The sequence below is a fragment of the Acomys minous genome, assembly GCF_964271855.1.
Source record: "Acomys minous genome assembly, chromosome: 18".
In the NCBI taxonomy this organism is placed as follows: Eukaryota; Metazoa; Chordata; class Mammalia; order Rodentia; family Muridae; genus Acomys; species Acomys minous.
This window is the reverse complement of record NC_140501.1, coordinates 32,683,392-32,697,514: the sequence shown is the minus strand read 5'-3', so window position 1 is coordinate 32,697,514 and position 14,123 is coordinate 32,683,392. Positions and strand designations below refer to the sequence as shown.

General features: G+C 39.0%; 1 protein-coding gene across 1 annotated transcript; it reads right to left on the bottom strand.

Annotated features, from left to right (window-relative positions):
* Positions 1 to 7,715: 7,715 nt before the first annotated feature.
* PCDH20 (protocadherin 20) lies at positions 7,716 to 13,368 on the bottom strand. Its single transcript, XM_084768229.1, has 2 exons — positions 12,891 to 13,368; positions 7,716 to 11,843 (listed from the first exon to the last, which is right to left on the bottom strand). The coding sequence occupies exons 1-2, from the start codon at positions 13,020 to 13,022 to the stop codon at positions 9,117 to 9,119; spliced, it is 2,859 nt and encodes a 952-aa protein (XP_084624355.1). The 5' UTR covers positions 13,023 to 13,368; the 3' UTR covers positions 7,716 to 9,116.
* Between the last annotated feature and the right edge of the window lie 755 nt (positions 13,369 to 14,123).

Here is a 14,123-nt window from a genome sequence, read left to right as displayed (position 1 = left end):
TAAAAAGTTGTGGCTTCTTGCAGGAGCATTTTCCAGCCACATGGAGAACCAATTTGTAAACATTTTTTTAAAATATATTTTTAAATTTATATATTAAGTAGTAGATTTCATGGTTTTGAGATACTATCAGTTAAGAGCACGTGCTGTTATTACAGGGGACACTTCCTAGTTTGGATCTCAGAACACATTTCAGACTCTTCAAAACCAGTTATAAGTCTGAATCCATGGTATTCATGGTATTATGACATCTCTGTTGAGAATTTATAGACACATACACACATATAGGCAAACATGCAAATGTATGTACATATCTATGTATGTACATATAAAAATATTAAAAATAAATATTACAAAACTATAATATATATACAATATATAATATATATACAAAAATAATATATATATTTTATATATATATATATTCCTAGATTTGGTTACCTCTTCCAATCTCTTCTTCTCTGCTTTTGATTCTATCTCTGCTTAGACTCTTCTTCAACCATTATTCCTTGCATTCAATTTCTAGACTACAGTATTCTATTACACCTTTTTATCTATCTGGCCTTTACCAGTTCTCAAAATTGAGCATCCTTTTTTAAAAAATGCATAGTTAGGATCTTCAAATAACAGAGGACATGGATAGTTTGTGTTTCTGAACCTGAGTTACTGCACTAAACATATTCTTCAAAAAATATTCCAGATCCACCCATTTCTCCCAAATTTCCTAATTTCATTTTCTTTTGTAACCTTGAAAAAACTTGATCGTGTATATGTACACATTTAAATACTGCGTTCATCAGCTGAAAGACATCCTAACTGGTTCTGTTTCCCCAGGATTGTGAATAGAGACACAATGCATATGGGAAGGCAGGAATATTTTTTATAGTGTATGGAGTCCTTTCTGTATATGCTGAGTTTTCATTAATCTTTTAAGTATTTTTAAATTCAAGATTGCTGTTCTCTCACCTAACATTCTTAACTATTACCTTGGTTACTTTTCTATTATGCCAATAAAACACCATGACCAAGGAAACTTAAACAATATGAGGAGATTAACTTGGGTCTCAGAGCTCCAATGGGTTCCATGAACAGCATGGTGTGAAAAGTCACAGGATACTGAAGGAGTAGCTGAGAGCTTCTCCTGATTCACAACAGGAAGCAGAGAGAGACACAGAGAATGGTGTGGACTTTTAACACCTCAAAGCCCACTTTCGGTGACGTATATAATTCAACAAGACGGCACCTCCAAATCGTCTTGAAAAATTCCAGTAACCTGGAACGAAGTACCCAAACATATGTGCTATTCGGTGCCATGCTCATTCAAACCATCTCATAGTACTTCCTATTCCACATAGGCTCCTGTCCTTATCATAATGCAACATTAATTGAGTCTAACTTCAGAAGCCCTCATAATCTTTCTGTCTTAATGCAGTTTAAAAGACAAAGCTTCTTATGAGAATCAAGGTTATCCCTTAGTTGTAACCCATGTAAAATAAAAAGCAAAATTATGTCATTCTAATATACAATAGCACATAATATATATTGTCATTTCAAAATAGAAGAAAGAGGCAATAGTGAGGAAATATGGGACTAAAGCAAAACTGAAAAGAAGCAGGAAGATTATAGCTCTGTGTCTGGATGTCAAAGGGCTCAAACGGCTCTGTCCTTCTAGATTTGCTGATGACAACACACTTTTCTCTCATGGGCTGGTTCCGCTCCCTATATATAGTTCTCCTTGGAAGATAGTCCAATGACTATTACCTCTAAAATTGTGGGAACTGTAACACAATCCAGGCTTTGCTTTCAGGGCTTTACTTAGTGGCATTTCAGATCTTCTACGAAGGAGTCTTCACTTAAAAGCTTAGGCCTAGTAATTCTCCTTAGCAGGAGAGGAAGTATTCATAACACCTTTAGTCCTGTATCCTTCATTACTCTAAAACCAGAACCAAATTGCTGATGCTACCACATTTGGCCGCCTGCTTAATGTAATGGATTCAAACTTTTTTTATCCCAAGTGTGGTATGTGAAGGTATTTGGCCCAGTCCTTTAGTGAAATTTTTACAATCTTTTATTTTTTGCTGCTCTTTAGGAACAGATGATTTTTTTAGGCCTCTTTTTTTTTCCCAATGTGCAAGATTAACTGGGTAGGTTCTTGCTCTAAGGGCACAGTTCTCTTTATTCCATCTCATTTCAGGCCTATATTTTCTCTTTAAGCAAAAGCCTTGGCTTAAATTTCCTGGTGCTCTTTTTTTTTTCTTGTCAAACTGTACATTTTGTATTTCTTTTTGCCTAGCTTTCTCTTTTTCTTTGAGACCTGCAGAAAAGTGATTGCTCATAACCATGTGACAGCCTCAACATCAGGCTCTCTGGAAATCCACTCTACCAGTGACATTATTCCACACCTCTTTGATTAGCCTCAGGCAGGTGCTTAGGACTAGTGCAAAAAGAAGCCACATTCTTTGCCAAAATATCACAAGAATGCTCTCTAGCCCAGTTGTTAATATTGTTAACCTCTAAAATCTCTTGATCTGGATCAGCATGACCGTCTTCCAACTTCTTACTTAAATGACCCATTAAGCCCTACTTATATCATTTAACTGCTTTCCTACTCCAAAGTCACAAAATGATCCACATGCCTCCAAATCACCTTTTGGTCAGGCCTGTCACAGCAATAGCCCAGTTCTGTCTTAATTGCTCTGCTATCACTTTGACGAAACATGATAGTTAAGGCAAGTTATAAAAGAAAGAGTTTAGTTTAGAGTTCATGTTCAGAGGTTTAGCGTACAGGGAATATAGCTGCTGGCAATCAGGCATGGCACAGTAGCAGTAGCTGAGAGTGTACATCCAGGTCCGTAAGCAGAAAACAAAGACAGAGATACTGGGTATGGCTACTTTGAAGCCTCAAAGCCCAGCTCCACTGACAGGAGTCCTTTAATAAGAGCATCTTACTCCAACACGCATAGATGTACATAGGAATCCTCAAACAGCTCCAACAACTAGGGACCAAGGACTCAAATATATGTGCCTATGCAGGCTATTCTCATTGAAACTTCCACAGATATATAGTTTTTTCACTTCATTTCTCTCTCTCTCTCTCTCTCTCTCTCTCTCTCTCTCTCTCTCTCTCTCTCTCTCTCCCTCTCTCTCTGTGGGTGAATCCTGGGCTTTACACATGCTAGACTACTGTCCTGTCAATGAGGTACATTCCTACTCTGCGAAACTTTTTCTAATATTAAATGTCCCAGTTGCTTCATGTGTAAAATCAGTGGTTTACTATTACTGTTTAAAAATTTAAAGCATATTCCGGGCCATCGTAATAGTTCTAAAAGAAAAAGAGTGTGTGAACTTATTAGAGAGAAAGAAAAATGAAACTTACTGTATGTAAAAGGAGGATAGCTATATTGAAGCATGAAATAAGGTCTTTAATCTAAACTATTGTTAAACTCATGGGCTTTTTATGTAATAAAGAATACTGTTTGTTTAAATTTGAGAGAAGAGTTGGAGAATAACCTGTTATGACCCCTTCATGGCACACGTTTAATTTTAATAATGACAGTAACTAATAGTGTGGAACACTTCATTTGTGCAAAATATTAGTAATGAGTTATATCATTAAATTTCTAAAGTTCTACTTAATATAAAACACATTTATAATTTTCACATAGGAGAATCTCAGGAAGGGAAAGTATATGGAAGGGAAGCCAAGACTGCCTATTATACTATTTGTATCAACTCTGTTTTTGTGAAGCTATGAATAGAAAAATTCCTAATGACGTTAGGTACAGTTAATTTTTCAAGACAAAAACAAGGTAGAGAATAGGATGTGCTACATGACTTACCTTAATGAAAATTAGTGTTGAAGCTCAGGGCCTGTGCTCTTCGCCTATCATTTCCTTGTTCTTGAAGTCATGGTGTCTAGACATTATCCCAAATTACTAAACATGTTATCGTCCTTTTTTATTATTCAGGCAATACTGGGATTTATATTTATCCTGAATATCATCCATTGACAGCCTACTATATTTTTTCAATAAATTTTGGCATGAAGCTTTTGTGTATGTGCATTTTTATCATGGCTGCATGCCAAATACAGTAGCAACTGCCTATAATAAGACATATTTGGTGATGTTACCCTCATAATGAAATATCTACCACATGGACATACAATAATGTGTGCAAAATTAAATAGAATTGACAGACATAAAGATGAAACAAACTGGGCAAATTAGGGCCTTTGTAATTCTGCTGTCATAAAACCCAACATTAGAGATGGACGTCATTGCCCCAAATCTCTCATTGCTGATTTAATGTGAACGTGATCACTTATGCTGTTCCAATCCGTAAAAGAAAACTGCTCAAAAAAATTGCAGAAACAATTTACTTGCTGGTTAACATGTGCAAATTCTTATAGTATCACTAATTTTATCAGTTATATTGTATTTATACCTTACATAAAATCTTATGATATAGCAGGGCAGTGGTGGCACATGCCTTTAATGCCAGCACTTGGGAGGCAGAGGCAGATGAATCGCCATGAGTTCAAGGCCAGCCTGGTCTACAAAGCGAGTCCAGGACAGCCAAGGCTACACAGAGAAAACTTTTCTTGAAAAAAAAACAAAAAACAAAACAAAACAAAAAAACAAAAATCCTATGATGCATGTTTTGTCTACTGTAATATAAGGCTCACTTTTTTAGTTAAATTGTCACTAAAGCTTTTACCCAGTATGTATTTACTTTCCAACAAAGTGTACACATATGATCAAAGTGCTCTTTTAAATATCAAGATTTCTTTGGTTGAAAAATTAAGACCACGCTATCTCACCTCTCCAAATCACTTTCTGATTTCTTTAATTCCATTCACCTCTAAAGCCTGGAGATTTTATAGCTCTACACAAACACATGCTGACTCCGCCTCACATACGGCGTTCTCATTCTCAGATCCCATTTTCTCCTCTGTATCCCTTTGCCTAAGGATTTCTTTTAGATACAGTTAGACATCATCTTTGAGTGTGGCACACAAAACAGAAATCACTTCTATTCTGAGGTGTTCTGGAAGTATCTAGGCTTAAGGAAGGTCCTGTTTCCATGACATCCATGAAATAGGCATTTTTATTAGGCAAAGCAGTTTTAAATTTCATTTTCTTATTGGCCTTCCACAAGATAATACAAGTTAACTCCTTGTTGATTATGCGTAGAAAATATATGTAAAATGAGAAAGTGAATGTTCTTAATTAGCATAATGTTCTTACTTTGTACTCTATTAGGTATCAATGACGTCCATTTACTTTGTGTGATGCCCTTTAAAGGAAGGCAATCCAGGAGCTAGTGAGATGGCTCAGTGTGTAAAAGAGCTTGCTGCCAAGTCTCACACCTGAATTTGGTCCCTAGAACTGACTGTTACAATTTGTCCTCTGACCTTCACACATGGGTACACCATGACCCCATTAAAAATAAAATAAAATAAATATAAAAATATGTATTAAGTTTAAGAGTTTGTTCTAGAAATAATAGTAGTATTTTAAGAACTATTATATATAGTAACATTTGAACATTATTAAAGATTATATTTAAGCACATCCAATTTGAAAATTTACAAAATATTTTCTTTTCCAAAACTAAAATAACTAAGGGAAAAGATGATAGGTAGATCGCTACTGCACAATAATTAGCAATAAATTTAATTATTTTTTGTGCTTTCTTGCACTACTCTCAGCTTTCTTGTCAATATTTATTCACTACATGTATGTGAACACATCATGATAGGCAGAGTAAGTAACTCAGTAATATAGATATTTTGTAACAATAGACTGCTTCACCTTGTGAGTGCAAATACAGCCTAGACTGAAAACAATCACAGACACTTATGTTTCATGTCTCCATGAATTGAGACTGCTCCATGGCGCTGAAGAATATTCCCTTTTTACTGCCACACTTTGATTACATTTTCTCTTGTCTACCAAAGGTCAATATTTTGAAGCTTGTCTTCAAGGAGAATTGCTTGCTTTGTCCATTTATAGTTGTCAATTTATGTATTTTCCAGAAGTGCAAAATTAGAATCTTTGTGAGACTTCTCACAGCAATCATGTCAACTTTATACACTATCCTTAATGCTTCTTTTACTGATGTTATTTCATAGTACAATCAAACCTGCTGTTTTCTAAAACACTGGTCCAGCATCCAGTTCTTCAGGATGTTTTTAAAAAGCTCTCTCTCTCTCTCTCTCTCTCTCTCTCTCTCTCTCTCTCTCTCTCTCTCTCTCTCTCTCTCTGTGTGTGTGTGTGTGTCTGTGTGTCTGTGTTTGTGTGTGTGTGTTAGTTTTGAACTCTTATTGATAAAAGTGTATTTGCCAAAAAATCAATAGCTTTAAAAATTTTATAATCAAGAACCAAATAATGCAAAAAATAATTTAAGTTATTCCAGACCCTAGCTGAAATCATTATATTGGTTTTATATTTCCCAGTTCAAATTAATGAATGCTTTCCTCCATAGTGTAGGATGTATTTGGCAGGACAGACACCAGAGCCCTTCCTTCATCATCAAATTGGAGTAAGAGAGCTCACTGGTTCTCAAACTGTTAAATGGATATTAGGGCTTTTAATGAATGGAACAGTTATCTTTGTGCCAGCTTAACTAACAACATTGACATGATTAGCATACATTTTGGCAACTCTTCTAGCACAAGGTCTTTGGAAAAAGAAGCTTTTATGTTTAAGCTTAATTTACTTTAGCTCTTCTGTTTTACCTTATTTCTGTTTTTAATATGAGCAAAATGAAGTGTAAAGGAAATCCTACAACAGAATTGTTTATAAATATATAATTTTATTAAGGTAATTGATATTTCTCATGCAGGGAATGAAGTTCAATAGCCAGCCCCCAACACATGAACCATGTTCAATTTTTGAAATGAATAGAATGTTTATTTTTGGCTTTATAGTGATGGTAGAAGTCATGGAACTTGTGGAGACTTACTTCTTAATAATGTTGCTACATGTATTTTACATACTTTCTCTTTTCACAAAAGAAACTAAGTAAAACACGACTGGAACAGGATGTGCTCCTCCTTTGTTATTTAAGAGTTGTGAATGAATAGTTTATGGGCTTAAATTGCCTTTAAGTCTTTTAGTCCAAGTGTCTATCATACAAAAGAAACTTTCATAAAAATATATTGTTTTTTTCTCAAACTCTCCTGCCTTATATATTTATTTATCCAGATCACCAAATTGAAGAACACAAGAATAAATAATTAATATAAATCTAATAAGTCCTGTGTTTGTGTTTATGAATTTGCATGTGTATGTGTGTGTGTGTGTGTGTGTGTGTGTGTGTGTGTGTGTGTGTGTGTGTGTGATTTTACCTTAGAAAAACATTGCAAATTAGTGAAACCCAGCAAGCAAGGGGTTTCCTAGAATGTACGGTAAAAGCTATGCTGATGTTAAATCTATAATTAATTAATATGAGTATAACATGCATGGTTGCAAATTTCCATAAAAACTTATACAAGCAGATTCTCTTCTATATATGTCTAGAGTTATACACACCCTTAATAATTTACCCAATATTTAATTAGATCATAGATTAGTTTAATATAAACTTAAGCATAGCAGAATACCACAATTTCTCACATTTATTCCTAAAAACAAACAGACACCAATAGCAGGCACTTCTGTGAAAGAAACAAGCCCATGTTCAAATATAAAATGGTAAAAATAATCAAGAAATTATGAAAATATATACTTTTAATTTGCAGACATATAAACAATTTTGGTATGGAACAGAAACACGATGACCATAAGTAAAGTGACCCATTTTAAAGATAATACATTTCTTGTTTACACAGATTGCTTTGCTATAGCTCTTACATAAAATAAAATTCCTGTATCATGCAAAAAAGAAAAGCTATAAGTCACTGACAAATCAGTTTTCTTCATTGTGAAAGAGCCAGTAAAAACTAAAATATCAAAGGATTATGCTGATGGGCTTACAAATGAAATTTTTTTTATGTATTCCAGAATCAAAGAAAGAAACCCGAGCAGTAGCCAATGGTCCTAAGCAACTGCAAGAAGCCTAACTGTCACATAGAATGTCCAACCAAAACAACCAATCATGTACACTAGCTTTCAGAGGAATGCAACAACTTTTATTTTTCTCATGTGGTACATGAACATAAACATATGCAACCTAATATATAACCTAACGACAAACTGCTGCTGACATGTTGAGAATGCACTAAGACATTGTAAACACCAAGCAAGCATGTTAAGATTGAGACATGTTGTGTGTCTTGCTCTTTTACTGAGTGCAATGTTTAGTTACATTTAATGTAAGGAATACACAAACAATGCTCACCCTCTGTAATTCCAATAAATGCAGTGGTAAAACAAACAGAGAGCAGGTGGAGTTACACAAAGTATTGCACTCTTCAGAAGGTCAAATTTTTTACACTTGGCAATGATTTGCTGCTTGCCCCAAATGAATTGCACTTCTTTTTAAATGCCTTCTCTTTTAAACTATAATTGATGTCCCTATGAGGTAATACATTTTCTGTTTACAAGTGGATTTCTTTTCTTTCTTGCCATATATTTAAGTAGGGAAATTCAATTTACTCTAATTTTACATTTAATGTTAAAAACAATATATTTAAAATATACTCTCTCATTAATTTCATGTACAACAACTATCATGTACAATACCACAGTTCCCTGCAAGGGGAAGCTAGTGCCCTCTTGTGGTGAAAAGACATTTTAGAACAACAAAAATGTACTTTTCTTACCTTAGTCTCAATTTTTGTCAGTCATATGCTTGGTGTATGAGAGCTGCCAATTGTCTCCAGTGATATATATATATACATATATATATATATATGTATATATATATATATATACACACATATGTATACATATATATGTATATATATGCTGTTAGTGCTAATTTTCATTTAAAAATTCTGTACACATTTTATAACCTCTGAATTTGAATTAAAAACCTGTAAACAGCTATTTACAACATATTACAAGTTATAAATTAGTTGCCCTTCAGTGGAACTGCATCAGCACACCATTGTTTGTGTGACAAAGACTACTCGGTTAAAATGTCACTTCATGTTATTCCACAAGGAAGCATCAAATATTAGAAATATCCACTGGCTTTCTCTCTCTCATACACAAGTCAATTTTTCCTTTCAGTGGAATTTGTACTTCCAAATTCTCATCTTCCCGGTGATGTTTTTTACCTTTTCGTAAGCACATGTATATCCCCATTCCGGTTACTAGTGTGATAGAACCCAAGCTTATGACAGACAGAGCCACCAAGGTGGGCATACAGGACATAGACTCTACCTTCCTATGAGTTGGCTCTATTGAGATCTGTGGTTCCTTCTCTTCTATGTTAATTTCTGGTTCTTTTCTTAAAAGGCTCTCAATGTAGCTCTCGTTACTTACAGTGTCATTAACAAATAAGTTCACCATGACAGTGGAGTGGAGAGGCTCAGGGTAGCCATGATCACTCACTTTCACAAGCAGGCGATGCAAACCGTAATCCGTTTGTAGCAAGGCTTCTTCCAGAGTTATGTTGCCAGTTTTCGGGTCGATCTTGAAGGACTCGGGCCTGGGACCTCTTCTCCCTATGATACTATAAGCTATGACAGCATTCATGCCTGTGTCTTTGTCAACGGCATAGACCTCTGTTACTGGTGAGCCAGGGAGAGTGGAAGGCAGGACCAACAAATAAGACATATTAGATTGAGGAAATAAAACAAGAGGGGGGTTGTCGTTAATATCTAGAAGGAGAACTGTGATCTTTGTGGTAGAAGAAAGGGCGGGCTCACCCCCGTCAACGGCTTCCACCCACAGTGTGTAAGAGCTTTGCTGTTCTCTGTCTAAAGAGACTTTAGCTCTCAACATGCCCTTGCCTGTGTCTATGACAAAAATGTCACTCTGGTTCATTACCGAGAGGGCTACCCATCCATTCCTTCCAGCATCGGCGTCTGTCACACTAATGACTCCGATTTCACCATATCCTGGAAAGTTTTCTGGCACAAAAAAGCTGAAATCCTTGTTGATGAACCTAGGACTGTTGTCATTTTTATCCAACACAGTGAGAGCCACTGTAGCCACTGATTCTCTAGGCGGCTGCCCACAGTCCACGGCTCGGACAGTGTACCTATACTTTTCTTTCTCTTCTCTGTCCAGCTGAGTAGAAACTGTCAGAATCCCCGTGTCACTGTCCAAGGAAAAATATGATGGGGCGTCTGGTCCCAAGAAGTAGGAAACTTGGCCCCTCTCTCCACTGTCAGCGTCTGTAGCATAGAGCTTCGTCAGAAAGGCATTAGGTGCGTTGTTTTCCTCAATGGTCAGCTCTATCAAGGGGTGAAGGAAAACGGGAGCATTGTCATTGTCATCTAAAAGTTGTACTTTAATGATTCTCTTGACGTGAAAACCCTCTGTGTTCCAGGCCACCACAGCTATTTCATAGAACTGCTGCAGCTCGTAGTCCAAAGGTTTTGTGGTCTCCAACAAATATTCATTGTTGTACGGCTTGTAGGGTGCTAGCCTGAATGGACCTTCACCATCCAAGTAGCAGTTAACCTTGTATTTACCTTCTGGATCTCTTATGGTGAAAAATGCAATTGGAGTGTTAGCAGGCTCCAATTCTTTCAGATACACAACACCATCCATCTCATTTGCGATATAACGTGGGACAATTTCGGGGGGTCTGAAAACAAGTTTGATAATGGACACAAGAGCAGTGATCACTGCAGGGATACAGCCGGGTCCATTAGCAAGGATGGTGAGCTTATGTGTCTGTAGAACATTCCCACCAATCGTACTTGAAAGTTTAATGACTCCGGTAGTTTCATCCAAGTGGAATAAATCCTTGGATTCTTGTGGAACTTTCTGGCTGTAACTGTAAGTGATCTGTGCATTTGTCCCCAAGTCTCTGTCCACAGCCTGAACAGCTGCAATGGGGGTACCCACTGTAGCATTTCCATAAACAGTGACATTAATTTGTGAGTCTATAAAGAGAGGACAATTGTCATTAATGTCACTTATGCCAATAGTGAGAGTGGCACTGCCCAGCAGTGGTGGAGACCCACCATCCTCAGCTATGATGATGCTCACATACTGGTCCTGCGTTTCTCTGTCCAAAGCACCCATGACAATCAAGTAGGGTGTGCGCTCCCCGTTCTCATTCTCCTCCACATCCAAGGTGAACATGCCATGGTAGTCCAGTAAGCGATAGGTTTGTACCCCATTAATGCCTACATCTGGGTCCACGGCAGGGTGCTCTATCGCCAATCGGGTGTTTACAGGTGAATTTTCTGGGACCCAAACAGAGATTTCAGACATTGGGAACTGCGGAGCATTGTCATTGATATCCCTGATGGCGATTTTCACCTTCACAAACCGAAAGTACTCCTGAGGCAGGACCAGCACATCCAGAAGCAAAAGGCAAGAGTCAGAGGAAGGCGAAGAGGCAATGGAACTGCTGCCACTCCAGGCAGACCCTCCGCCCCCATCGAGGCACAATGCTTCTCTGTCAATCTCCTGTGCAGAAGTGTGCAGCTCCCCGGAACGGTTGTCTAGGGTCACATACTGGCCACTCAGTCCTCCAGAGGCCAAGCTGAAAGAGAGAGGGGGGCTCCCCTCAGGGGCAGTGTGCTCTGGGTGCAGGAACTGCTGACTCTGCCTCCCAGAGGCCCGGGGCAGCAACCTTAGGTCCTCAGCCAGGCTGCCTATAAGCACCCCCGCGGGCAGTCCCTCGTTTAGGCTGTACAGAAGCTCCGTAGCACGGCTGTAACTCGCAAGGCAGTTGAAGGGTCCAACGAAGAGGAAAAGCAGAAAAACGTGCTGGAGTGAAAGGGAGGGGGAAATGGTGATTACACACTCCAGGGAGCAGAGGTGGCAGTTAGAAGTAGTGACCCCCTGCCAGGGACAAAGCTAACTCTCACTCTTACATTCACAAACAAAACCCCTCATCTGAAAGGAAGGAAGCTGAAACTTGCTGCCACCGCCAGAGAGGAAGGTCTGTGGAGCAAATCTGTCTCTGAAACTTATTCCTTTCTCTTCATCTTCTATTCTCCCCACTCCCCACCTCTTCTAGTCATCACCAGCCTCCTCTAGTTAACATGTAGAGTCCCAGACCTTAAGGGATTGGATCCCTGGAAACACAGAACAGAGTTAGACTTAAACTCAAAGGGCTGTGCAACGCGACAGGAAACCTTAGGTTATGGGGAAGAAAGGGAGGGGGGATCGTGGCGGAAAGCATAGAGCTGTGCATGATTTACTTCTCATTGAAATGATTCTGCCATTAACGTCCCAGAACAGCTAAGGTATTACCTCCGTTTTCTATGTTGCCAATATAAGCAACACCATCAACAGTAATAACAATAACAATAATTTGGAAAATTGAGCCATACTCTCTACCTGGTACCCCCCTTAAATTGGGGAGGAAATTTTTCATTTTATTGCTACAGAAAAATTAAATGATCTCGGTCTCTACCTCTTATCACACGCTCTACCTCCCTCCAAGTCTACAAGCGAGCAAAGTAAACGCGGAAAATCATTATGCAAAAGCATTTGTCAGTTGCAGTAGACAATTTCAAGCAGACATTGGCCACAGGAATCAATTTTTACGGCCTCGCATATAAAGCCATGGAGCACACCCGTGGCCCTCCACCCCATGAAACATTTCCAATTCAGAAACTTCCTCTCTCGACCTCAGGGACCAAGCTATTTGCTAAAATATCGTAGGCGCTGTATCCCAAACTCCTTTCCCTCCCCCTATCCTCTCGTGAAGTTTGCATTATGGGAAAACGTTTGAAAACATCTTTAAGGGGTAGGAACAGCTGGAGAGTAATGCAACTTCTGGGGGACTTAAGGTTCCCGCATCCTTACCGGCAAATTCCCGTGGCTTGTGCTGCTCATGGGACGATGTAGATGCCCCATATCCAGGCACGGGTGCCAGGTCGCCAGGCGCAAGCTCACTGCCTGGACCAGCGAGCTGCGCGCGATCCCTTGGCCGCGCATTCCCTAGGAGGCTGCAGTCTGAGCGCTCCAGAAGGGAGGGTGGCAGAGGACACTCCCTCTCCGTTCATGCAAATCACTAGGGAACTTCAGCCAATAGTCACTGGTCTGTCAATTAAGGACAGAAACTCGGAAGGACTAAAAAGCCCAGGGCCAGAAGGGGACATTTCCAGCGTCCACTCCCGGGACGTGATACGTCCCTAGCCCACCAAAGTAGTCGGAATGAGGACTGGCGCTTCAAGGCTGCAAGGAGATGCCACCAAGTCGGCAACCAGAGCTCGCGACAACCAGCCTTTCTCCTTATTGCACCAGTTAAATCCCAAGCCTACAGGTTGTCAGCAAAAGAGGGAGAATTAAAATAAATAAACAAATCCACTGTGGTATCTGAAGACACAGACCTTATTCCCACAAAACCCTCCTTTGCCAACCGATTTCCTCCCAGTCATGTGGATCCAGCAGTTCTTTGTACAGAGCAAGAAAATCCACTCTTCTCAAACAAGGGCAGTCTCAACTTTGTGCCCAGATGAGAGCCAGAGAAGCAAAGCTGTGAAATCCGGGAAGGTTCCTTCTGTCTTCATTTTAATCTTTGCTGTTGGTGATGGCAAAGCTGATAGTCTCCAGGGCGCAAGTGTCTCTGGCTGTTTGCCTGGAGGTTTGATTTTAAAGGTACTGGCAGTTTTGAGCTGGAAAAACTAGAGGAAGGTTTGGGACGAGTGTGTATGCTTGTGTGTGTGCTTGTGCGTTAGTGTGTGTTTCCTCTCTCTCTCTCTCTCTCTCTCTCTCTCTCTCTCTCTCTCTCTCTCTCTCTCTCTCTCTCTCTGTGTGTGTGTGTGTGTGTGTGTGTGTGTGTGTGTTGCAAGCAGTAACAACTATTTTTCTGGAAAGGGAATATTTAAAGGAGAGAGGTTAGCCAGGGAAGCTTAAACAAAATAGTTGTTACTCTCAAAGGATTGTTTTCTCTCCTCACTCTGCTCTCCTAAATTCCTACTGGGAAGTGTCCCTTTAGAAGCAGATTCTGGAGCAGGATGCGAAATGCTTTGCTATCTTTTCTGACTCTGATCCTCAACCCTTGGTTACATGTAATCTGTCATGTTATCAGCTGGT